Here is a 26,242-nt window from a genome sequence, read left to right on the forward strand (position 1 = left end):
AGACTGCACAGCAGAAGGATCCCGGTTCGATGCCAGGTTGGAGCCACACCCCACCAAACCAGGTTCACTGGTTATTGTGGCTCATCTGTAGGTGTGTTGGTCTGTCCGTTTTGCCCCCCACCTGGTCACCACGAAGCAGAAATAAGGGGTAAGAAAGTGTCATATGGGACCAAAAATGTGGACAAGAAGGACACGGTTTAATGAGCAAGACTCTCCAGCAATGACTGAACTTTTTTTAATCTGGGCAGCCGATTGTTCAAAAATATATTAATGATTCTTTACAGCGGCAGCTCCCTCTCTCTCTCTCTCTCTTTCTTTCTTTCCGTATATCTTTATCTCAGCCTCCTTCCCTCCCCCGAGGGGCCTCGCAGTCCTATTAGAACAAATGACGAGGGGCCCGGGCGCTTTTGTAGCAGGCGGCGCATGCAGGCTGGTGCGCGCCTGTCCTATTATGTGCGACACATGATCAATAGGGCGATAACGCAGCAACATCAATATAAGCGACAGAACAATGAGGGATATCATCGAACATCTATCTTAATATAGCCGACTACAAGGGCCGTCAGACAACCACGGCAGCTCATGAAAATTCCGCCCCACGAATCTCCCACATCTCCTCCTCAATAGACTATGCACACTCACGCACACACACACAAACGCCTCGCAGCTGGCTGGGCTATTATTTTCCCATTTCAATTTGACACCCCAGCCTTTCATGCTAATTCTATTATTGTAGGAAGTTTATGTGATTCCATATCACTAGAAATCGGTAATGTCTAATAACCCTTTGGGCTGAAAGGAATGGAAAAAAACCGCCTGGAGACTCGCGGCAGCCGGTGGGAAAATAATTACTTTCATATCAAAACTCAGCAGGAGGCGCAGGGTCCTATAGCCGCCGGCCACTAACCTCATTCCAGCTCGGCCTTTCAAATGAATAAATTTGTTAAAGCAATAAATACAAACAGGCGGCCGACTGGAGCCACAGCTCTGCCTCAACGTCGCCCTCGAACCCAGGATTTATCTGTCGGGACAGGACGGGCCGAGAGCCTGATCGAGAACACAGGGGCGGAGCAGACAGCGTTTGAAACAATAACTTTATTTATCAAAATGTAACATATAAATATCATTATTTTGTACAACTTCTACGGAAGTGTCGCAGGCGCTTGAGAAGTACAGACAGCCCATCTGCTTAAAGACGATCGGGGTGGGGGGTTTACTAAGCAAGATATGAATCTTCCTGGTGCCCCCTGTGCTCAACAGTGAGACGTCACTCTTCAAACATACAGAGTTCAAGAAGCAAAAAAACAAAAATGAATATCGTTTTTGTAAATGAATTTCCATTTTCTAAAAACAATTTTGTTATATTTAACGTACCATTGTTCATTCATTGAATCCGCACTGTAACATGTCTTATATTTAATATAAATAACTTTTAGTTTTTCTTTTTTACAATTTTATAACTCAATGTTTTTTTTAATCAAAAAGAAATAATGAAATTAAGAATTATCATTCTTATTTATCTTTGAAGGCGTTATCTGTATTTTTACGTCATTACTATAACTTGACAAATGTACAATGTAGTGTCTTTAAAAATCAAACGTGGGCTGAAATTCTCTCTCAAGCGGGTGCGGCACGTCTGCGAACATCTGAGGAGTTTCGTTGTGAGACTTGTACTGAAGCGCAGCTCTGTTGACAAGAAAGAACCAGCTTCTGGAGTGGTGGTCTGGATTGAACACACCTGGTCAAAAAATAGATGAGAGTTTCGTCGTCTGACTCCTGATATGTTTTCTCAGCTGAGCTTTGGGAATGTTTGGACCAGTTCTGCGTTTGCGCCCGGGTTAGTCCATGTCCACGTCCTCTCCGTCCGTCTGGACACCGTCTGCCGCCGGACCATCCTCCTTCAGCTCGGAGGATCGGCAGCGGTCGTGGGACACGTCCTCCATCTGAGCTCTTGAGCCGTCGCAGGACTGCGAGGAGTCCGGGCGGGCGGGCGGGGAAACCCGCAGTTTTGCGGCCTCACACTCCTCTCTGCTGCGTTCATGGAGCTGCGTGTGGTTCTCCATGGGGTCAGAGTTCGTAGGTCTCGTCAGGTCAAAGGGCGCAACGTTCCCTTCACTCGGCGCACACTGCTGTTCTAGTCTGTTGATGTCACATGGCGTGGCCTTCAGCGCCGATTGGGGCACTAAAAAGCCCAAAGGCTGATGGGCCAGAGGATAAAGCAGGAAGTGACCTTTGCCCACCAGTGTTCTCTGATTGGCCAGCGAGGGGAAGTCCAGCGGGCATTTCCGGCGAGGTGTGGCGTCCGACAGAAGGCTCTCCACGCTGAAGGGGTTGCATTTCTGCAGGGCCGAAGCCCTGGGCCCCCCAGGGCTGGAACTGTGGGTGCTGCCTGGAGACACCTGCTCCGCTTCCCCGGTACTTCTTTGGTTTTGCATGGAGCCGAAGTCCTGTCTTGTTGGGTCACACCCCGACTCGCCTTGGTGTCCTCCCGCGACCTTGGCGGTCGACAGCTCCAGGTGAATATTCCCATTAACGCTTGTGGGCTGCTGCTCACTGTCGGTGAACTGGGACACGCCGCTGTCGCTCTCCGAGCCGCCGGGCGTGTGGAAGCTCTCGCCCGGGAGCAGCTTGTTCTGGGCCTTCAGAAGCTTCCTCTCCTGCTTGCGCTTCTTCTTCTCGGCTCGCTCTCGCTCGCGGCGGGCGATCTCCTCTGGGTCCATCGGCTCGCCGCTGCACGTGGTCGGGTGGGAGTTGTGCGCCGGTCGACCAGGGCCCTTCTTGGTGTTCTCTTTCTTCCTCCACTTGGCTCGCCGATTCTGGAACCAAACCTGAAGAGAGAGATCAGGACAGTCGAGTGAGTCCTCACAGTCAGCGGATTCTTGATCAGAAAAGTGAAAAGCAACCAGAGACCATGAAGACTGGGACTTGGAAATAGATGCTCACGCAGGCTCGCTTATGACTCCAAATAAGTCCCAATGATTTTCTAATACTACTACTCTAATACTACTACTTACTCTGTCTGATAGCAAGAGCCAAAATCTGATTCAATCTAAGCGCACCCAAGAAAACCCAGCACGTCGTCCTCAAAATGAGAGAATTAACCCAAGATTTTAAGATTATGCTGGACAGCATGCCAAAATTGATCCAAAGTTTTAGAGCAAGAAAAGTTTACAGGTAACACATTGAGACGATGATATTAGGAACACTATTATGCCTGCATTCTTGTTAGCATTGTTAGCGATACTGAGCAACTAACACTGAAGTCAACAGAGTTGTTAGCATCAAACTTCATCCTGTTTGTGCAGTTTACCAGGACTTTTCATCTTTGAGTTCAAGGTGAAGAAACTCAAATCAGGTTAGTACTTTGAGTGGCACACATCGATCTACGTGACTCTGAGTCAAAGAGTTCTTTCATTGAAAATGACCCAACAGGCAGAAAACAAATGAGTCTTCAGGAAACTCTGTTTGAAATCCACACCACCAGTTGTTATGGCACCCCACTCAAGCTGGGATAACCAAAGTTATATGTAGCTTCCAAAATAGCAGCTATTGACCATGACCTTGGAAAAAATGCTGAATAGTTGCGTTCAGTTTTTCAGAGTAGTTTCTCAACAGAACATCCGGAGTCATCAGCAGGTCTGCCCCGGGGCTTCCTCCCATTTCACACACCTGATCTTGAGAACAAGATTCACTCTAGGCCATGTTGATGAGAAAAACCTCAGGGGCCACAGTTCAGAATCTGTCATGATCACGATCATGGCAGAGGTTAGCATAGTGGCTGTAAGGCCTTCTCTGCCAACCTGGACATCCTCAGACGCACTGACCTACATCACCAGCCGTGTCTCCTGGTATTCACACTCGCTTCACCCACTCCAGAATATGGACGACTTGTTGTCCACTCCGCCTCTAATGTTTGGCCGAGGGCCTTCAGAATCAGGAGTGCTGACCTATGTACCTCCACCCTTAATAGAAATGGGTCTTTGACCTATCAGTGTTCAGGCTAACTGACCCACCATGAGGTCAGCAGTTTTCCATCCCATTGGTGGAAATGAAAACACGTTTTGAAGTGACTTGAACAACGATGTAGGCTGCAGCTTGGACTCAGCTGGACTTCCTGTGTCGTTTCTGTTTTCTGAATGATGGTATTAATATACACCATACATATTATCATCTGAACTAGAGCAATCAACGACCTTGTGTAACTCAAGACAGGGACACAAACCCAAAGAAAACAGAGATGCAGCTGGTTCTCCACCTGATCTCTGCTTCCCTACCACCACAAGTCAAAGCCAACAGATTTTGGGACCAAAACAAACAAACAAAAACTTCAGACCTTTGACTCCTGTCACAAGACTGAGACTGTTGCAGTACATTATGGGTTGTGTTTCTTTTACATTTTTAAACCCTGAGAATAACGCTCTCATTTTAAAGATGAACTGTCATGTGACCAACCATTTGAAAGAGGAAACATTGAAACTAGCGGAAACACAACGCATCATGGATGAGCACTTGATTATCATGGTTTTTGGCAGTTTTACAATGGAAAAATCCTGATAGAAACATCACAATAACTGAACACAAGTCATACAATCAGCTGGGCATATGAAGAGACAGAGGGGTGAGGATGGCTGCAGACTGGAGCACTCTGCGGGATGGCTTCAAGGTTGCGTTCTGTGTTTATTAATTCATTATTGGAGGAGGAATAACAGGGATTAGGTGGATGAATCCGTCACAGTTTCAGAAAATCCTGGTGGAAGCCCTGTGTGGAATGCATTATGAAATCATGTCATGGGCCTGTATCTTATACACTGACCCAAATGTGGCTCACAGGCCTGAAGTTTAACCTCGTTTAACCCATACAGTGTATCAACTTCATATTTCACAACCAACCCCGGATGCCCTTGACCACAGTGAGCCCTTCCTTCAGTTCCAGATTGTTGCAGGTCTTTTGGAAGTGCTAGAGCTGGTCGTCTGTAAATACACTTGCTCCCACAGACAGACTCGTTATTCGGGAGCAGATGTGAGAGAGTTAATGACCGATCATGCAGAAGCTGAATGAAGCAGGTGTGTTTCCCACCCTCCACACCTGCTGGACCCCCGCCCCTCTTCCACCAGCAGCCTCCACCCCCCGCCTGGGACTCTCCTCCGGCGGCCTGCGGCAGAGCTCGGAGACGCATGTTCGGGGCTGATAACGCAGCTGGTTTTTACACACGTCCGCGAACGCCGCATAATAACGAGGAGCAGAAGGCGACGTCGTGTGTGACAACGTCGCTTCTTATGAATGTTAATGTCGCGAACGTATCTTTCCACCGAAAACCCGCAGATAAACCGGCGCTAAGCAGCTTGGGGGAACAATAATCTGAGCTTTTAGGAGCGAAATCCCCCCAAACCGCATCCAGTAACACCGAGATACGAGTCCGTGTTCCGCGACGCTCCGAAACTGAAGATGAACTCAACATAAATCACATAATCACTTCAAATAACGACAACTCCAGGCTGACACCAACTCCAGATTACATTGTGGCCTCTAATTAAATGAGTCAATATTTCATTTCGTTAAGAAAATACAACTTTATATCATTGCTTTAAAGGATGAATACTGACTTAATTTCCACACGTCTTTATCACACGAGCGTAACACTGTGAAGTACTACACTATATGCATGTCCCTAAAAATATTTAAAACGGAATCATTAAAATGCTGTTGTTATTTTTGTAATTAAATTAAGGAGCAAATAAAAAAAGACTGAAACGAATAAATGTTCAATATCCATTTACACCCTTTATTCCTATAAATAGCAATGGATACATCGATTTTTTTTTATTTTTTACTTCAAAAATATTGAACAATAATACGTAAAATAGAAATTATGCTAACGACAACAATAATGGTAAATGTAACCTCATTAATGATGATCCGGAGTTGACTTTTCAGCTGGTCGTCAAAAATGATTGAGGGAAAAAAATGAATTTCGGATTACTATAAATGAATTATTCAATTATTTCTTAAGTACGCTTCGTAATAAAATAGTCGTAGCCGTAATAATAATAACTTAGTATAATAAATTAGTAATAACGTTAATTTTAATGAATAAGTCAACATACTGAAAGGAAATCACAACGTAAATTATTTTACATTTAAATTTTACATTTAATGGGGAAATACATGAGTAACTTCATACATTGCAAAACAGTTGATTTTGGTCATTTAGAATGAGGCATAAAATGATGACAAAATCCTCCGAGATAATGGTGGCAAAATAAGTCAGCATACATGGTTACATCGATAATGCTAATATGACAAAACCTATGATGGAAATAGGTCAATTACTTCAGGTTTGGGTGATTCATCTTCTGAGAATTCATGAGACCTAGACTCATCTGCTGACCCCCATGACCACCTCGGCAGGCTGCTGTCCAGCTGCCTTGTTTTTATTAACCCATAAATCAATAGATCTGAATTATTCACACCAACCGCGAGGACCCTCCGCGGGCCTCCGTGTCACAACAAGCCGCGTGGAAAGAGAAGAAGCTGCGTGGTTACCTGAACCCTGGACTCCACCAGGTCCAGACGCAGGGCCAGCGCCTCCCGCATGAAGACGTCCGGGTAGTGACTCTCGTTAAAAGCCTTTTCCAGCTCCTCCAGCTGCCATCCGGTGAAGTTGGTCCTGGTTCTTCTGCGTTTACACCCGGGGCTGTCTTTTTCGGGGTCTCCGGAGTCTGCAAGTGGCCCAGGTTGACTCGTTATTTGTAAACAAAGACTCTCCGCTCATTACACCGAGCCTCAAACCGCCGTTTAGTTGGTCCATATTCTTTATCTGACCATTTAATTTCAGGTTTAATTCACGCAATATCAAGAGAATAGAATTCATTTTAATTTTACCTTTCATAAAGTTATTACACACCTATACTGAACAGAAATTCATTCGAAAATCTAAATACACATTTTTGTAGCGTGGCATCTTAAGCTGTTTTAATTCATTATTTTTATACCATTGCTTCCACCAAGCAATGTGTTCGTACTAATACTACTACAATAATAATGAATAACAACAAAAAGAATAACTTAAAATAAAATTAGCAATAAGAAGAAAAAAAAAACCGTTTCCCAAAATTACCCTATTCTTGGACAGTTCACTTGTCAATATAATCACTATTACATAGTTTACCAATTACTCCAGTGGATGTTTTTTTTTTTAATATTTAGATATTAACCGAACAACTTTTTTGAACATGATATATCAATGACTAACCATTTCAAATATTTGCGGAGGATGATTCCATTCAAGCCAAAACTCGTTTAAAAAATCTAGATTTTCTCAAACGAATATCATTGAATGTTTAAAAACATCTGACAGCGACGAGCGGGCGAGTGTAGGATGGATCGGAGCTGTCAGAGGAAAGGTTCGGCTCCCACCTGAGAGTTTGTACTGCGGGCTGTCGGACGTCAGGAGCGGGTTGGAGCCGACCACCGAGGCCGAGCAGGAGCCGTTTAGTAATCCGTCTATGGAGAAGGGGACGGCGGATGAGGACTGCAGCTGGTGCGCGCTGGTGAGCTCGTAGAGCTGCTGGTGATGCTGGTGGTGATGGTGGTGGTGGTGGTGATGGGTACCGAGAGGGTACGGGAAGCCCACCAGTCCGCCCAGCGAGCCTCCGAACTGGGCGTGAGGATGCTCGAGGACCCGACTGTCCATGCTCGCCCGGGCTGCGTCGGGGCCGAAATGAAGATGCGGAGGGAGGAAGTTTGGCTGAACATGCAGTCAGAACAGCGGAGGAGTCACGGGGGAAGAAGACGAGGAGGAAGAGGAGGACGAGGAGAAGGAGGAGGAGGGAGAGTGGTCGGCCGTCTCCCACGGCCACGGTTCTCACTGTGCACCAGCGCCGAGGTGCGTTTGGGGTTCAGCTCACAGTCGCCCTCTTTCTCAGCGAGATACCGCACACTGCCGCGCGCCAACCAATCACAGGCGCTAATCGCCCTCTGACGTCACTGGTAAACAGGGGCGCGCGAGAGAGAGAGACGCGTGTTTGAGGAAGTGTGTGTTCGTTTGTTTCCAAGCGCGTGTATTTAAACCACACGCGTGTAATTCTGAGTGCCTGAGTCAGCATGTGTGGTACGTCGACCATGGTTCTGAGTGGTATTTTGACTGTTGACTTCATACTGTGTGTGTGTGTGTGAGAGAGAGAGAGAAGGTGTGTGCAGGAGGGTGTGTGCGTCTCCACCATGTGGTCGGGAATACGCACCTGCTCAGTGTACATGGTGGACGTGTGTCTGCCTGTTTACACCTGTGCATGGGTGAAACACCTGTGTGTATGCAGCGCAGATGCTTCGTGGCGTGTAGGTGTGCGTGCGCCTGTGTATTAGCGTTAGTGTTCGAAAAGAGCTTTAATTTAACTCTATCAAATGACTAAAACAAACCCACATAAATAGCGTGGAAAATCTACACTTGGGTGTGTTTTACAAGGAGATTATCCCATAATCACATTCTCATGAACAATCACAGTGTAAATGACATTACATCTTCAACAGCTGTGGGGTGACAGGCGCGCGCGCACACACACACACACACCATAATGAACATTTAAAAATTGTTCTACAACAGCTAAAGCAAGATACATGCTGTTACCATGAGACCAAAGGAGCAACAGAATCTGTTGTGCTGCCAACATTTTGGTACGTTTGGAAACGTCCTGAAGCATGTCGTGGCATCAATTGGCTTCGTGTATGCTCTTATTTTGAAAACCACCAGCAGGACACGGACATCATTCAGTTTTCATATCATTACAGTCAACAATGATACAAAACAGAATCGAAATCATCTGATCACGTTCATCATTATGATTTATTTATTTTGATAATTAATAAATGGAAATATAATAAGGTTGTATCGAAAAGTGACTCAGCAAAAAAAAAAAAAATCCTCTTTAATTAAAACCAGGGATCAAGTGAAATCCCTTTTGGGAGACGGACGTTAGACCCAGTTTAAATTGGCTTTATTAATTTTACTTCTGCTCATATGCAAAATTTAATTAAAAACACTCAGGGAGCTTTTGGTTAAATAATTATTGAATCAAATATTTTAATTAATGAAGATGACGCAGGGGGAGAACATTTCCGTCCTGGGTTGGTTAGTGGCAGTGAACATCGCAAGACTGAAGCAACAACTTCAGATGCTGCTTGAAAAATCAACTGAGTGGTCAAATGAAGGGAACTGGACAAGCCAGCCAGAGAGCCAGCGCTTAGAAAGTCACTTTACCATTTCCATATTTGTATCAAAGTAAAGCTGGCGAGGGAGGAGACAGACCGCTGAGGTCTGTTCTGTGAGGATTCGATCGGTGTGGCCAGGCCTACCTTAAAAAGATCACTCAGAGAAGACAGTGAGGGGATGGACAACCGAAGGGTACACTAGTGTCACAGGAGGGAAGGATTGGGTGGCCAAGCAGAGACATGGAACCTGAAGATCAATAGTGGAGGCAAATCAAGGCATCTTTTTAAGTGAGTTGAGTCACAGGGACTCAACCAGATAAGTTGGACTTAGTAGCCTTGGGTTGCCCAAAAATAGACAGAATACTAGAATTGAAGTTGCTTGGGCATCTTGTCAGGATGTTTCCTGGTTGCCTCCCTAGCCAGGTGATAAGGACATGCCCAAATGGATAGGGCCCATGGGACAGACCCAAGTCTCTCAGGTGCCATTTACACAGAGACGTAAACAAGAGAATCTGCCAGACAAAACAGACAACTTTTGAGAATAAGTATTGACATCGCAGTGTAAAGGCCCATTCATGCTCAATGTTTCATATGGAGCCGGATACAGACAGAGCCTTGTGTCCGTATTCAGCATTCATTTCCTCCGTATTTCGGGACATTGCTGTTGCTGTTACTACCCAATACGTAGCTCTAGACATGAGACACGAAGAAGACATAACAATGGCGGAAATTCTCCGTCCTCCAGTCGCGATATATTTAACGTCCTCACCGACCACCGCCTCCTACAGCGCTGGCTCTGTTTTCCTCTATTGTGCAAGAGGTACGTGATCATAAAACACTTCTTCCACAGTCGCCATGTTTGTTTTGGAATTTCACGTTCTCATAAACTCATGACTCAGGGCTGCTCCCCCAGGTGGATATATTGTTGAACAGCAATACCAAAGTATAGTGGAAGTATGTGATCAGTGACAGTAAGATAATTTGAAAAGGTACATTTTTGTATGTAAAGGGAGCATAAATCACACACAGGCATTCAACTGCACTGCACTCATCACAACAATGCCGGACTCTGCGATGTTACGCGAGGGTCTCATGCATTTTCCTGGTTCTCGACTCTCACCCACACAAAAAAGAATTTCCATTTTCACCGGCGTTGTGTAAACATGGACACAGATGACCAGGGAACAGTTCGGAAGCCGGTCTCAGTTTCAGAACTCCAAGGTTACCAATTTCACTTCCATTTTTTTGGAACACTTTTGCTTCAGATGATCAAAACCAGTTAGTTTTCAGTTCATGGTTAGCGCAGGTGGACATCCGCCGTGGACAAGACAGAGGGAGGCGCCGTGGGGGGGGGGGGAGGTGGAGGGAAGCCAGATGATACATATAAATAGTAAACGGTGTTGCAGGGGCCAAATCTCGCCTGAGGCGGCGACTGCTTCATTTTGTGTTAAATTTCTTGACAGAGCGCCACCCGCGTGCTGATGAATACTGAATGGTAAGCGGAGCTGCCTGAATAAGTGCCCCCCCTCTCCTCCCGCCCTCCTCCACCCCTCCCTCTTCCATTACTGTGAATTAATTCGACTTTATTTATCCAATTTCTGGAGCTGACAGAATGTTAATTTGAGTTGAGATTTCTCTCGGCTGTTCTGCCGCTGACCCCGCAGCCCCCGGATTGGCGTGTTGTAATAACCTGAATCTCTCACCAGAAGCTGCGATAATTGTTACCTTATTAGCATGTAAATTGTTTAATTAATATTATTATGAAGAAGCATATAATCCCTCGGTTACTTGACCCCCAGTCCACATGCTGCCCAGCTTCCTGCATTTCAATGTCTTGCTTCCCCCCCCCCCGCTTTAAAGCGTCTTTTTCATGTCGCCCAGTCGTCTCAGAGACTCGCGTCCACAATCTCGCAGCAGCTTGAGAGGCGCCATTGATGTCGCCATCATCTCTATCTCCCTCTCGAGCTGCTTTCTACTGCTCTACCCTCTCCTTCTACTTCCGTTTTTAGCATGGCTTTCTTGTCATTTGCTTATAAAGGCTTTGTATTTTCCCCCCAACAAAGGCCCCTCCCTTCACTTTCCAAGTCAGCGCCGGATGAAAAGCAGCCCTTGACACAAGGTCCTCAGAGACCGCAGCATTTAAATTCTCCTTTCTTCCTTCCTCCTCCTTTTTTTGCAGGGCACGAGTGACATTGTCAGATGCTAGCTTTAATTAACTTGATAATAAGATGGGCGACACGCAGGGGCTGTATTGCCTGCAGCCCCCCTCCCCTTACTCCTCTTTACATGTCCACATCTGAGGCGACGCTAAACACAGAAGATAAAAGTTCTTCTAATCTGCCTGGAGTAAACCATTTACACATCTGAAAGGATTGTTTGTTCGTTGTGATGACCACATCAGCGTAGAAAATTATAAAACTACAAACAAGACATGCCTTTTCAAATATGTGTATATTCTGTTTTATATATTTCTCAATTTAAAGCCACAATTTTCCTTCATAACAACTGCCTTCATGACCTCAGATTTTGTTACAGATGCATTCATTTTCTCAGCCGTTGTGTCGACACAAACTACCATACTTTTAATTTAGATCTAAACCTTAAGTAACTTTCATTTCTCATTTTCTTTTGGGACTTGCTTTATTTTGTCTTTTATTTTGTTTTAGCTTACAAGCCCTCTTTTCACAGCAAAAGTATCACCTGATTTACCTTGTGGTTTTTTTGGAGCAGAAACTGGTACTTACTCCTGAGCTGTCTTTGGTGTGTTGCTCCTTTGGGTTGTCTAATCCCGCCCACATTCCAACGAGTACAATTTTGGCGATGATTCTTCAAAAGTGAAACTGAGGTAAATGAGAATTTTGTTGAGGAGCTTCCTTTCTCTCCTAAACTTTTCTATCCACCAGAAACGGCAAAACGAGAGGAAATTAAAGGAGCTGATCCTCATCCCGGCCTAGTGAAATTCAACTCCTGTAAGCTGTTCCAGAATTAATGAATTTTTTATATATATATATATATATATATATATATATATATATATATATATATATATATATATATATATATATATATATATATATATATATATATATATATTTTTTTTTTTTTTTTTTTTTAAGAGCACTTAAGCCAAAAGAATCAAGGGACAAAGAAAAGGAGTCTTAATATATAGGGAAAATGTAACCAAAGGAACAAAGGACAAATTCTGAAAAAATATAAAGATTTCTTTTTTTTAATTGACAAAATGTCACAAGTAAGGACAGGTATTAAGTCATGACGGAATAAAAATTAATCTAAAATGGTTTGATCTATTAATCATTTTAATGAGTATGATATTTTTTTCTAGATATGAGTACTTATATAATATAAATACAAGTTATAATATAATTATTTAAAATAATACATATATACAATAAATAATACATTTTGAGAAATACTTATAATACTTAGAAATACTTGAAAATAGTAACTAGAAACACGAGGAAAAAAGAGAGAAAAACAGAAACACAGAAGATTTCACGAATAAATATATGAAAATTGTCATGAAGGCTAACCTAACTTCATGAAGGCTAAATGAATGGAGTTAAAGGGCAGCATGTGCCCAGGTTTGTACTAAAGCATATATTCGATGATTGATTTTATTTTTTTTATCCCACACAAGTGCAGACTTCTGATTTCTCTTGAGCAAGGTAACAGTGAAAAATTGACCTAATTAGCCCGTGAGCATGCCGACCGCAGCGTCATGCAAATTGGTGTTTAAATATGTATATACCAAAACTATCACTTTAAAAAATGGCGGTTTTTAATGCTGGCTAGGAAATTATTTAAATGATCCGGTGATTAATTTCACTTGGTGGCACAGAGGGGATGAGGAAGTGATGGATGACTGGTGAAGGCCGACTCACCCGTCTGCTGCTGTGACTCCGCCCCCCTCCTGATGCCCCCAGAGCGCCATCCACATTCTGAGATGTTTTAATTAGCACCAAGATCAAGCCAAGGCAATTATTCACTTTAGCTCATCAGAGTGCATCGAAATAATTCGCCAAATCTGTTTGATTGAACGCTTTTGTGTTTGACCTCATTTTGGTACGCAAGTTTTCTCAGTTAAATTGAGCTCACGTTCATTAAAAAGAGGACCGTCTGAACCCTTTTTTAAAGAAAAAAAAAAAAGCCTAAGCCATCCAAAATCTTAGAGGCCAGGAAGTCAGTATTTGGCAGGAGGAAACGCACCAGACTGGTGATGCAACATCACACTTGTCTTGCAGAAGGGCACTCAAAGTCATTGCTCCTCAGACCCAATCAAACGATCAAATATTCAGTTGTTCCTTTTGTTTGGATGGAATATGGCAATACTCTAATTCTAACTTTCTAGAGAAAATTATTTCAATAACTACTGTACATTATACACTTTTCATAGTGTCTGGTTTCAATCCACATTAAAGGATGGAGGAACAAACAACAACAATCATGGAGGAATCCCTGAACAAAAGCAAACAAAAGCATCTGTTTGCTTTTGTTCAGGGAGGTTTTTCACTACACAATGTCCACGGTTTTCACTACTCTGAATGGACTTGACATTCTTATAACACTGAAATTCTGATACAAATATTTTCAAGACATTAAAAGAGCTTCAGTTTAAATACAGTGACATAAAAACTTGAATATTGTCAAACTGATGCAAAATAAATAATAGTTTGTTGTTTAAATGTATGAATGGGTCCATCATTTGATTCAGTAATATACCACATTCATTCAAATTGAAAAATGTGGCTTCTTGTGGCAAATATTCTTATACATTAAACAGTTATTAATTTACATTAATTAATCATAAATTCTCTAATTAATTCGATTATTTTTTACATATTCAAAACCAGCATTTTGTTTCAGAAGAAGCAACAGTGCAGTGAATAATTCAATCAACTAGACAAGGTTTATTACAGAGGAAGAGACAACCTGAACGGAGTAGCAATGGTTTGCCAAAAGAAACAATTTAATTCAGCACTCTTCAAGTGAGGGGTGGAGGGCGGCATCACGGATAACACATTTGGGAAGGCCTTCGTGTGTTGGTCTTCACAGTTGCCAGGCACCAACTCGTGTACAAAGCCATCAATTTATGCTACCACTCGACCTTGGAGATAAAGTTCTCACAGAACTGAAAGAGACCGTCACATGACTTCGGTAGAGTACAGGAATAAGAGACAAAAACAAGGTTGTACCTTGTCTTATCGCAAGCACACTAGTGTATAACCAGCTGGTGGATAAAGGGGAAAAAATGAATCCCAGCCCTAGTTTGAAACATGTTGACGGTGGTCACGAGAACTTTCTCCTCCAATATTGACGGCGAAGTCAGCCTCCCGTATACAGCAGTACCTGACGCCATCAGCTGCGACAATACTGTTTATCAAACACGGACAGTATCAGTCAACTTTGCCATTCACGTCAGTAAAAGCAGACTCTCTGAAAACACTCGGCAGCACTGAAGAGCACATTACACTTAACTCATTAAGAAACAGCTCGTGATCCTCTGGATTATCCGCCTAATTGTTTACCACCGCTTGTTTACACAAACACACACTGCTGCACTCTGCCGAGGAGGAGGGGGAGGGGGGGGGGGGTCTCGAGTAGGAAGGCGGAAAATTAATTTCAAAAAAATTGCAGGAGATAATTACTTATCAATTAAAGCCGTTATCCCGCCTAATTAGGCGACGTTCATTAAATTCAGCTAATTTAAGCCTTAATCAAAGCTAGCGGCGCACAACAGCTCAGCCGGAACAGGAGGGCGACGCCACCCCGTGGACAGAGAGGGGATGTGTCAAACTAGCGATGACGATTTCTTTTTTGGTTCATCTAAGAGTAGCGTTAGATTCATTCAAAATGTCAGTCACCGCGTGTGAAACAACAAACTGTCTGATGGAAAAGTCAGTGCAGACAACTTTTTCTCTTTTGTTTGTTTTCTAAAATCAATAAGGATTGGATGGACAGACAGACAGACAGACAGATAGATATACAGATAGATGACAGACAGACAGACAGACAGACAGACAGATACACAGATAGATGATAGACAGACAGACAGACGGTTGTGAAGTTCTTTGGTTAAAGGGTTGATGAAGTTGTTTTTTCCAAGTGTATTCCACTCGTGTTTTTGTGCTCATATGAACTCCTGCTGTCACAGCAATTTTGTCCAAGCGTTTTGAAGGCAATAATGTCCATGTTGTCACAGAGTGTCATGTTATTCATCGCGTTAGTGCATGTAGCAATGGTGAGCCTGTCGTATCGCTGATAGCAGTCGCTGCCGTCATGGTTAGCATGTAGCGTGGGGAGGCTGTTATTGAGAAAACAATAAACGGCGTTGTCATCTCGATGTAAACACATAATTAATGAGGCTGGTGTCATTGGAAGCAAAATATTATGAGAAATTGCTCTGCGGGGACGGCACCTCATCATTAGCATAAAGTCATTATCATAATTAGCCAAGTGTAATTAAGGTCTCACATGCGCTCATTAAGTAAAGTGTCCTCTTTACAGCGAGAACTCGTGAAACACAGGACAATTTAAGAGTCATTAATTACTTGTTTTGGAATGTGGGCGGGAGCAGAGAACCCAAAGGAGCAACACACCAAAGAGAGCTCAGGTGTAAGTACCAGATTCTGCTAAAAAAAAAAAAAAAAAAAAACTGAAATAAAACAGGTGGTACGTTTACCGTGACAGGAGGGCCTTGGAAGTAAAAACAAAAGTGAGAAAAATTGACAAATTAATAGCAAAAACATGAGAAATGAAAGAAAAAGACTGATAAAAAAAAGGGAAACTTTATTATTATTTTATCCTAAAAATAATCATAGGAAATCAGACACCACTGTCACAAAAAGCTGAAAATGACCACAGGGAAAACAAATAATTAAAAAATAGAAACAAATAAATAGAACCTTGGAAAATACAATTAGAAGAAACTTGAGTCAGCCAATAGCTAATAGTACGTAAAACAGTTAGTCGTGCAGTTAAAGTCAACCACTCCACCTTTTACATGAAGAAAAAAGATGGTCACAAAAGTCTCCTATTGAAAAACTGTTGCAATTTGGAACCAGGAAAGGCCGTCTGTCATATGTGTGGTGTCGGATGTTTAGATTGGATTGGATTAGACTGCCTTTATTCCTCCCACGAGGGGGAAACTTTGGATACAACATGACTTTGTAGAGCGGATCATCCTGGCTGTCAATGCCGGTCATGTCTTTCCTTGTGACATTGTGTGTCGTCTCTCCACAAGAAAAGTTTCAAACTGTTGCTCCATCGACATCTGCATAAAAGTACGAACACTTAAAAAATAGTGTTAAATTTTGAATCACGAAGTTACAGTTGGATGGCGATTTGGTCTTCACAACAGCTACATGACATCACAAAGAAATGTAAGAAGCTGTGCCACCAGAATAAAGACAAAGTCGAGACGCCATTTTGGCGGAGTCACACAGTCGTTTGCTAAAATGCTCAGACAACACGCAGCACCACTGAGGTGAGTTTTCAATAGATGGCGCTAAAATTATCGTTCATTTTTGACCTGTCAGTAACTTTTTATTATCAGGCAACAAAACTGCGGTTACATTTTCTGTCCTGTGTCTCGTGTGTTCCCCTGAGTTGGTTTTCCTCTACACACTCCAGTTTCCTCCCACAGTCTAAAAGCATCCACATGTAAATTGATGACACTTAATTGTAGGTGTCAGTAGTAGTAGTGATGGACTGGCGACCAGTCCAGGGTGTCCCCCGAGTTGCTGGGATGGACCACTGGCTCCTGCCACTCGATGAAAAGGAATAATGATGAAAGACCACATTCTGTTGTAAATGATACAACTAAACTGTGACGCAAGTCGAGGAGAAATTTGATGGTTAAAACAGGAGGAAACCTCAGTAACTAGTACTTTACCCAGTAAGTAGTACTTGGCACTTTTACTTTCCATTTCATTTTGGATTTTAATTCTGCAAAACACATCTAGTGGGTGGGCTGGAGATATGAAGCAGATTATAATTTCAAATATCTTTATTATCATCATATAAACTCAAAGAATGCTGCTGCATGGTCATAATATTGATGATGTGTGTGTGTGTGAGTCCTGGTCACCCATCGGCTCACTGGACCTGCAGTGAATCGACTTTGACAATTACAATAACGGGATAATTGCAGTCTGTCAGCAAACGTTCAGTGTTAGCATATCACGAAATAACCAATTCACTGTGCACATGTCCCTGATCTCAACACACACACGCGGTCACACGCACACTTTGCAATTAGAATCGAATTTCACGGTGCAAAGCTTTTAATGCAAATGGTATGGATCCCTATTTTTCGACCTGTGTGTGTGTGTGTGTAAAACAAGAACTAGTGTGGAGACAATGAAGTCAAACACACTGGAGCAAGATAAAGGGGCACAGATGGGGTCTGCGGGAGGAGGAGGCCCGGGCCCTTGTGTGCGAGTGGTGGGCGGGTCTGGACTGAGGGGGCCATGTCGAAGTGGTTAGAATAAGGGGGATTCAAACCGATCTGGGAGGCGGAGTCCCAGAGGTGCATAATTCAGTGATTCATTAACAAGACCAAACAAGAGCCAATATTAATTAACTCGTCCGGCGTGTGGGCGGGGAATCTGGGGCCACAAGGTGAAAAGATGTTTGTGTGTGAGCGAGTGGGAAGCAGCCAGCCTTAATTTGCCAGTCATAAATATTCGAACAACAAATTGACTTCAAGCAGAAATGACAATCGGATCATAAAAGACACACAATTCATTATCAGAAAATAAATCAAGTGGAGTTGACGGATAAATGAGTTTTGCTTGACCCTTGTGAGATGTGATAGCGGTTAACTCTGAACAACATAGGATTCAACTTATGATGACAGGCTCTTATAAGCTTTTCAACCTGAATATCATGGTGCACTGCAATACATTTTCAGAAAAAAAAATCAGAAACAAAAAGCGAGGGTTTTTTTTAACTTCATCCATCCATCTATCTATCTATCTATATGTATCTATATTCATCCATCCCCATCCACTTATCCATTGCCGGGGCGCAGTGACACCAGCTTCAAAAGGCCATGGCAAAACACCCTTCTCTTGTGCAACATCCACTTATAAAATGATATTCTCTAAAGAAGAAAGTGGTATGTTTAGTGCTCTAGCACCTGGTAGATGACCATCGCACAATATGTCCACATCTTTTACCAACAGAAAGCCAGGGCACGAGACCTTTGACTCGTCCTTTGTGGACTAAGCAGTGGTTAACTGAAGATGTACTGTATGGATTAGATTAGATCACGTCACAACTAGTTGGCTCATGAACCCGCCTAAAGGTAATTGTAACGGGAGCAAAGAGCAGTCCACTAGTAGCTGTCATGTGCATTGAGAAGCTAGCGCCAGAAACGCGTCACAATTCTGGTGAAAAGGAGGAAATGCCTTTGCTCAAAAAACAAACTTCAAAATCAAAATTACTTGGTTCTCAAGAAAAATAAAACATGCAACGCGCTTTGAAGAATTTTATATATTTTTTCTGTAGTTATTATTGCATTGCATATTTTAGATTAATATTTTAACATCAAAATGTCCACAAAGGTGGTGCATTTGTTTGTCTTTTTGCTCTACAAGGAAACCAGAAACTCAGGAGTTTTTAATTTTCCTGTAAACTGTTTCAGTTTAGCATGTTCTATTTACAAGTTCCCGCCTTCCTTTATTAGAAAAAGAAAAAAAAATACGTTTTGACCGTGAAACACGAAAGGGAGATAATCAGTTATAATAATGAAAAACGGTGGTTAAAAAACGCAGTTAGTGCCTTTTGAAAAGGAACGTTGAATCATTCTAAGAACTATCACCAACAAGTTGATACTGTATCACAAGGAATTTAAGTGCAACATACTTCTAGGCATAATAATGTCTTGACTGAGAAAGTTTGGAAATTATATAAATATCAGTTACATCTTTGTTTCGCCGCTTCTCCCCTTTATTTTTAAACAGTGTGAATATAGGAAAACAATTTCAAGTGTTTTCGATCTAAAATATAAACGGTTTGAGTCCTGTGTTATGAAAAAAAACAAATCACAACTTCTCATTCCCGGTTTAATACTAGAGATGACCTAAACATCCCTCATGCTACAGAATATACCATCGCTGTTCATAGTTATAGCGCCGCTGTGTGGCCACACATGTTTACTTCAGGCACACAGTAGAAATAGTGAGGTTTGGGGAGAGGACAGGCAGTGTTGGGACGAATGATAGTGCAGATGAAGAGGAAGACAGCCTTAAAGATGCATGATAAAGGTGGATGCATACAGAGGACTGTGGAGACAGGTTAGGGCCTGCTATGGTGACGGTGGGAAATGAAAGATCTGCTTGACCATGTCACATGATTTAGAATTTTAATTTCAGTTCAGCTTGTTTCAGCTGCATTCAACTCATTTGTTTGTAGTCGTTCAACTCTTGTTGTGAGTGTTATGGTCATTACATATTTGGCCTGTGCTTGATTTTACGGTTTTATTGCAATGACGCCAGTTGTGTAGTTGATTTGTTCTGCTTTTGTTCTGACTTTGATTTTTGTGCGGGTCCAGAGGCTTGTCTAACTGTGTGTTTTCAAGTGTGTGAAAATGTGCTTCATTTTAGGATGAGTGTCAGTTATGTTTTGATCTTGGATGATCAAGATGTGTGTTGACGGGTTTGTTTCTCAGCCAAGAAATGACGTCACCAACACTCTAATAAGAATTCTAACAAACACAGTTCCCAAGTTAGTACTCTTTGCAGCATGCAGCATTGTCAACCAAACACCCTCCAAACCATACATATATTGAGAGGAAATGATCCCGAACATCACGCTTTGGCACTAGTTTCTCATGTCAACACGGTTAAATCTAACCATGGACAGCGCCGCGAGCTCATAGCCACACACAAGCGGAGTAAGTTACGTCAGTAACTAGACAATATGCATGTGAATTACGAGTGTGACAACATTGAGGAGGCGCTTCAGGATACACGTGGCCTACGTTTCCACCTTGTTGTGTGACGGTAGTGACCCAAACGTTTGCTTACCTTCGCTTGCAACTGGGCCACAGAACTTTGTCGGGCTGGTCCACTGGTTACCCAAGAGTTTGACTTGTCCGTTGAAAGCAATTCGCAATTTCCAGTATTTCGGGGAAAGAACGCATTACTAAGGCTTGTGTTAAGATAGCAACTCACGGCAGTAGTAGCTAAGTTTTGCCGCCGGTCCATTACCGCGAGCCAATCGCGTCAACACTTCGACTTCCATTTTTTGGTCACGCCCCGCCTACTCTAACCTTTCAGTGATTGGTCAATTGACCCGTCACGTTACCGCATTTATAGACTAGTATCCATTTAATTGGTTTTTCAACTACATCTGGTTAGTGTTATTAATTGTGTCATTTATTGATTTATTTTCACGAACGGCAGAATAACAAGTTGTCGCTAAGATCGGCGCATGCGTACTTTGAGGCGCGCACCTGCCAGTTGATTAACGGGCGTGTTCGTGCTCGTGTCAGCTGCGAAGCGGGTCTGATGTCAGTCATGGCGGAACCTCGCAGAGTCCAGCTGACGACTGTGACTTTCAGTGCTCCGGCTGCTGTCAGAACCGAGCCACCGGGCCATGCTCCCGAAAGCCCGTGTCACTCACCTGGGTGTCCGACGGAGGCGAGCCGAACAGTCCGCCTGACCCTCAGCCTGTTCGAGCCGGACGACCGGAACTTCCCTGAGTTCTGCTACAGCCAGCTGGTCGAAGACAAGGTGGGTCCTGTCCATCCCAAATCTGGATCCCGAATTTAAAGTTGCAGATGCAATTCCATTTTTTCTATTTCAAGAATCACCATCAGCCAGTTTTTGAAAACTCTTGAATTATAAAACTATCGACAGAGCATGTTGCGTTAAAACGAATGCAACTGCCGTATCACACAGAACTTTCCTCAAACTAGCTGGCTATATGAAATTTTGGTTTCTTATTTATGTATTTTGCTGGATACTTGCATATTACATGTTCTCCTTTGTCGCTTCAGTGCACAGTGACTGAGATGTGCTTCTACAAGTCAAGGTTTTAAGGCATTTTCCCCAGGAAACTATGACCATTCCACCATAACATTTCACAAGGTGGTACCACCTTGATATTACTACTTTGATCATGAGTTTGTTGTGAATTCAAGCACAATATTACATGAGTATTCTCATCTATATTACTCTGAAATCAGCGCTCCCATCCAGCTGCTGCTCAAACCTGCAGAATGTAAATATAGCAGAAGCCAAATTCCTGGCTCACAGTTGTTCTATTCATCTCAACATCATTTCTAATAAGTATTTTTTACACCAATGAAGTGAGGAGAATCTCTCTTCCAAACAGGACTGTGACAAAATGGACTGTATAAGACAATGAGACTGTGCTGTGTCCTTGGTGAAACAGGAAAGAGCTGAGAAGCTGAAGGAAAACGAAACGCGGCTGACTCAGTTTGAAGAAGAAGAGAAACGTGAAAACGATGAACTGGCAGAAATCGCTCGGAAGCTGGAGCAGAAATATGTGAGTGATTGTGGACACAGAAAAAATAGTCTCATAAAAGCCAGAAAAGTTGGCTTTGTGTACAAAATGTATCGTAGTTATGGGCACTTTTTTCCTCTCCAGGGGAGCAAACCCAAAAAGAAAAAGGATCGTGTTCAAGACCTGATCGATATGGGATTCGGTTACGATGACGAGGATTCTTTCATTGACAACTCTGAGGCCGTGAGTCACATTTACCTTTTTCATCTCTGGGCCCAAAAACAAATGGCTCATGGGGCCATTCAGGGACTAGAACTGATTCATTACTGTGATTTCTTATTTTTCTAATTAATTTTAAAAACTGCTCCAACAGGTGATCAGTTTTTACTGTTGGGGGCGCCATCAATTTTTTCAGCTGTCAAGTCAATTCAGTGACACACTACTGCCACCATATGTGGCAAGTGTACTTTTTAAAATGAGCATCTCACAGCCCAGTGGTGTAAACCAAAAAAGCGGCCCACGCATTCATGCAGTTCAACACTAGATGGCGTTATAGCGTCACTCACAGGGTCAGTGATAAGTTGAAATCAGTCCTGGCCATTTTGAGGTTCACCAGCATTGGTCAGACTGACTTCATCTCTGAGTCTGATGGACCAGTGACCACTGTAGTCCTGTTAAGCTTCTCATGCTGCTCCTGATGTCACAGTCGTCCTAACATCCTAGCTTTTACTACCCTCCACGAGCTTGAAATGGGTTTAGATTAAACCCATGAACCCTCATAAAGGCTTCAAACACACCCCACAATTCCCTTCTCCTGAGAGATGGAGAAGCTCTGTCATCCATGATTGACCCTGCATAATGCTTTTGTGTGGCTGTCGAGGTTTGTGGAATATTTGTTTCGAATTGCTTCTGCAGTATGACGAGTTTGTGCCGTCGTCCATCACAACAAAATTCGGTGGCTTCTACATCAATTCTGGAGTGTTGCAGTTCCGCGATGTTTCAGATACAGAGAGCAACAGCGCTCCAGCCGAGGAGGGAGCGCACAAGAAAGTAATTTCTGATCAATGTGAATCCAGAACTCAGATGAGCGAAAGCAAGGGATTTTATATTGAGTCATGCATGTTCTCAGAAACGCAAACTCAACGGGCAGATGAGGCCGAAGAACAAAAGGTGTAAAAGCGAGGAAACTGATGAAGTGCAACGTCCAAAAGCCAAGTGAGTTTGATGAGAGTGGAGATTGTCATCGTTAAGAAGCGGTTGAGAATTTTCCTGATTGTTCTTGTAGCGCCGAGATCCGACCCGGAATTGGGCTGAAAAAGAAAAAAAAGAAGATGACCAGCACTTTGAGCGTCACCAACATGCTGAAGAGGTTTCAGCGGGAAAAGGAACATAAGCACCAGAGGCTGGAGAAGGCGTCAGATGCCGGCAGAACTTTGATGCCCATCGGACCCGCGGATGCAGGCGGGGGCGGTGACCCGATTCTCAGTCTGCTTGGGTCCACGAATGACCAGGAGCTGATCAAGGCGGCCAGCACCGTGGACTTTGACATTGACCTGGACACTCTACTTAATGTGACCGAGGGCATCTCCTCGCCCAGCTCTCAACCAGGGAGTGATAAAACAGAGGATCAGAACCAAGCGAGCACCGTGTTTGAAATTCAAGCTCAGCCTGAAGACGACCTGCCGGAAGGTTCTTCTGTGGAAACGCAGGTTCTCCAGTCCACTCTGTCTCTGCCAGAGGGGCTTCCACCTGAGCTGGAGGACAACATGAGGAAACTCCTGAGGGTGAGCTTTCACTCAAGTATTGTGTAGTTACAATATTTGAAGTATCCAACTTGTCTCTCAGGCAGCTAAGACTTCAGAGGGAGCATCAAAGCTGAAGTTCTTCACCCCAGAAATCAACACCGTCCTGCTTGAGTGAGTGTCAAAAGTCAAAAAGATCTGTGTTTAGGTGGTTCATTAAACAATAGGGACACTTGAAATACAGTTCAAGATACTGAGGTTTTATTGGATGACTCTTTAAAAGACTGTATTGCTTTATTCTCATTAACAAGCAGACTAAAAGTGTGAACATGTATTCCAGTGTTGAGTTGCAGTGTCAGCAGAATGGGCCGCTGCGCTCCAGAGTCTACTCTCACCTGTCTTCCTACCTGCCCTGCAGTCGAGAGACGCTGCTCAAACGTGTCAGGAAACTGCTGCTCAAACGTTCTGTGAGTCTAAAGCACCATGTTTGCGATCTTCCCGTCCTGAACAATGTTCGCCCTGTCAAGGAGAAGCTGTCTGATGCGATAGACCCCGTGCAGAGGCTCAAGGAGGCCATCGCCAGATCCATGCCGGACCAGATCGCGTCTTTTCAGGAGAGTTGTCAAGCTTTCAAGCAAGCCAAGGTGTTAAAGTGAGTCAGTTGCTGGATGAAAGCAACTCGCTTTTACCTGACTGTTTCATGATGCTCTCTTCAGGGAGATGGAGGACAAGGATGACAATGTGGAGCAGAAGGCAGTCAAGCGAAGCGGCCCGAGGAAGTTGTTCAAATGGAACGAGGAGATCAGGTATGAGATGTTCCTCTTCATCTCCAACATTCTTGGACCTACTCTGTCTCTCCATCAGGCCTCCCTGACTTGAATCTTCAACTGTGGCTCTGCTTCTAGCAAACAAATGCAACGAGAAGTAGCAGCTTTCAGAAAACCGCTGGTGCCTGGAATTCACACGCATTTTTTGATAAATCTGAAAATTAACCAGTGGTTTTAATTTTTAATGTTCAATAGGCTTATTAAAATTTTTAGTTTTTATAATACAATTTTATGAACTGTATACAGTGCCTTTCAAAACGCTCTCCCCAAACCAAAGAAACAGAAAATTTAATTGTCTTCACTCCAATTGCAATGTTGTTGACGTGGCAGTACCAAATCCAAACCTTGACCCAAAGGTGTTCCGTCTTTCCTCAGGGAGTGCTTGCGCGGGGTCATCAGAGCGAAGATGGAATTGTTTAAGAGTGAAAATGCAGGGTCACAAGAGACGGAGGAGGCCCTCAAAGTCCTGATTGAAAATCACGTCAAACCTCTCTGGCCTAAGGGATGGATGCAGTCCGGGTATGTCAGGTGAGGACCATCAGAACACAAAGTCTTGAACAGTTTTTTTCTTTCCTAGAGCGCTGATGAGAGAAAGCAGGAAGGCGACGGAACTCTTTGCTTCGTGTCAGTGAGTAGCATTCTGTAGTCCTGCCTGAAAAAGTGTCTCACGTCAACCGGATGTTTTTGTGTGAACGGAGCGAAAAGGTCCAGGTTTGACAAGAAGCAGTCGTCCATGAGTGACGCCTCTTTGTCAGACACTTGCGTGGTCCGGCAGGGGTCTCCACCTCTGGGTCTCCCTCAGGACAGCCCCAGTGTTTTCCTTAAAGACCCTGCTGTCCCCGCCTTGACGTCCCAGCCGGCTCCAGTGGCTCCCCTCGCTGCCTCGCGTCACCTGGGAGACGGCAACGCTTCAGAACCCGACACTTCTGCTGACAGGACTAACACTGTGGGAGAGTTGGAGAGAGAAGAACTTGCTCAAGGGCACGGCCTGCCTCCCACTCAAGGGGTTCTCATGGCAGCACTTAGTAAATACAGGCTTGCTGCTCATCCAGTCAAGTTTGCCACAGACCTGCAGAGTCCTCCCTTTCCTCCTCCACCTCCGCAGTCGAGCCCCATCAACTTCCCCGAGTGCCAGAGTGCACCGGCTATGCCACCAAGTCACCTCTCCAGGCCTGGAAATGGTGGCAAGATCGCAGACATTGTGATCATAGACTAGTGAGCATGAGAGGTGAGCACATGAATGTTGCATTTGTGACAGGACTGAAGTAAATGACTACACAAGTAACCACACACAACAGTATACGTGAAGTGAAATGTTCTGGTCTGTGCTAATAGGTTCACTTTGGCTTGGTAGTTGCTCCCCTCAACCGGAGTAAAAAAGTGAAGCCAAATGATGCATGGTTGTGTTCATACTTGGCAGCACACAGTGATGCATTTCCATTTCTTCCAGGTTCTCACAGACCAGGAGGATGATGGCGTTAAACAGGTCACCTCCAGGTCTTCTTGAAGACCTCTCAATCCAAGTTGCTTCTGTTCAAGCTTGGTTTGAACTTCTTTAGAAATGCATTGATAAATAATAAAGTCGCAGCATGTTGTTTAATCTTTTGTCAAGTGCCTATGAGTAGTGTTACACAGACCTCATCCTGAAAGTTGGAGGCCGTGTCTGTTTATGAGGCAACCCAAACGCAGATTTCTGAGGTACTGTCCCAGGCCACCTCTGACTGAATATACTTGGGACTTTGCAAGGCCGCTAAAGCTGCGTTTCCACCGCGTGGTCTGAGTCGGTTTGTCTCGGAGTTGGCTGAGTTGGCCATTTCTTGATGGTGGCATGCCAACAGACACAGAGTCGATTGGAATGAGCAGACCAAATCTGAGTCGAGTTGGAACAGCAGTGCCTGTTAGTAGTGACTGATGGCGAAGAAAAAAATGTGAATAACGTTGCTGTAGATGTTGAAGCAATGAATGAAACCGTG

General features: G+C 43.6%; 2 protein-coding genes across 6 annotated transcripts; one reads left to right on the top strand and one right to left on the bottom strand.

The window, feature by feature from the left end:
- Nucleotides 1-1,141: 1,141 nt before the first annotated feature.
- Nucleotides 1,142-20,476, bottom strand: LOC128754117 (homeobox protein unc-4 homolog). 2 transcript variants are annotated; one of them, XM_053856491.1, is made up of 3 exons: nucleotides 7,418-7,888; nucleotides 6,545-6,720; nucleotides 1,142-2,828 (listed from the first exon to the last, which is right to left on the bottom strand). In XM_053856491.1, exons 1-3 carry the CDS (start codon nucleotides 7,692-7,694, stop codon nucleotides 1,839-1,841), a joined length of 1,443 nt encoding a protein of 480 aa, XP_053712466.1. In that variant the 5' UTR covers nucleotides 7,695-7,888; the 3' UTR covers nucleotides 1,142-1,838. The 2 variants fall into 2 exon arrangements, with proteins under 2 accessions (XP_053712466.1, XP_053712467.1); XM_053856492.1 differs by lacking the exons at nucleotides 6,545-6,720; nucleotides 7,418-7,888 and adding an exon at nucleotides 20,257-20,476.
- ubn1 (ubinuclein 1) lies at nucleotides 16,424-25,874 on the top strand. Of its 4 annotated transcripts, XM_053856488.1 has the most exons (15): nucleotides 16,424-16,709; nucleotides 20,793-20,964; nucleotides 21,629-21,742; nucleotides 21,845-21,943; nucleotides 22,616-22,750; nucleotides 22,830-22,915; nucleotides 22,986-23,484; nucleotides 23,546-23,616; nucleotides 23,783-23,909; nucleotides 23,970-24,094; nucleotides 24,159-24,248; nucleotides 24,645-24,788; nucleotides 24,847-24,897; nucleotides 24,966-25,497; nucleotides 25,720-25,874. In XM_053856488.1, the coding sequence occupies exons 1-14, from the start codon at nucleotides 16,588-16,590 to the stop codon at nucleotides 25,483-25,485; spliced, it is 2,355 nt and encodes a 784-aa protein (XP_053712463.1). In that variant the 5' UTR covers nucleotides 16,424-16,587; the 3' UTR covers nucleotides 25,486-25,497; nucleotides 25,720-25,874. The 4 variants fall into 4 exon arrangements, with proteins under 4 accessions (XP_053712463.1, XP_053712460.1, XP_053712464.1 ...); XM_053856485.1 differs by having other exon boundaries at nucleotides 16,425-16,709; nucleotides 24,966-25,874; XM_053856489.1 differs by lacking the exon at nucleotides 24,966-25,497 and having other exon boundaries at nucleotides 16,427-16,709.
- The last annotated feature ends 368 nt before the right edge of the window (nucleotides 25,875-26,242 follow it).

This window comes from Synchiropus splendidus, chromosome 2 (genome assembly GCF_027744825.2).
Source record: "Synchiropus splendidus isolate RoL2022-P1 chromosome 2, RoL_Sspl_1.0, whole genome shotgun sequence".
NCBI lineage: Eukaryota > Metazoa > Chordata > Actinopteri > Syngnathiformes > Callionymidae > Synchiropus > Synchiropus splendidus.

What these genes read in the sequence shown, in the direction of transcription:
- LOC128754117 (XM_053856491.1), bottom strand. Translation starts at nt 7,694, where the DNA reads ATGGACAGTCGGGTCCTCGAGCATCCTCACGCCCAGTTCGGAGGCTCG. An exon ending in CCCGCAGTACAAACTCTCAG is followed by an intron (nt 6,721 to 7,417) that starts GTGGGAGCCGAA and finishes GGCCACTTGCAG; the next exon opens with ACTCCGGAGACCCCGAAAAA. An exon ending in TGGTGGAGTCCAGGGTTCAG is followed by an intron (nt 2,829 to 6,544) that starts GTAACCACGCAG and finishes CTCTCTCTTCAG; the next exon opens with GTTTGGTTCCAGAATCGGCG.
- ubn1 (XM_053856488.1), top strand. Translation starts at nt 16,588, where the DNA reads ATGACATCACAAAGAAATGTAAGAAGCTGTGCCACCAGAATAAAGACA. An exon ending in ATCAACACCGTCCTGCTTGA is followed by an intron (nt 23,617 to 23,782) that starts GTGAGTGTCAAA and finishes CATGTATTCCAG; the next exon opens with TGTTGAGTTGCAGTGTCAGC. An exon ending in AAGGGATGGATGCAGTCCGG is followed by an intron (nt 24,789 to 24,846) that starts GTATGTCAGGTG and finishes TTTCTTTCCTAG; the next exon opens with AGCGCTGATGAGAGAAAGCA.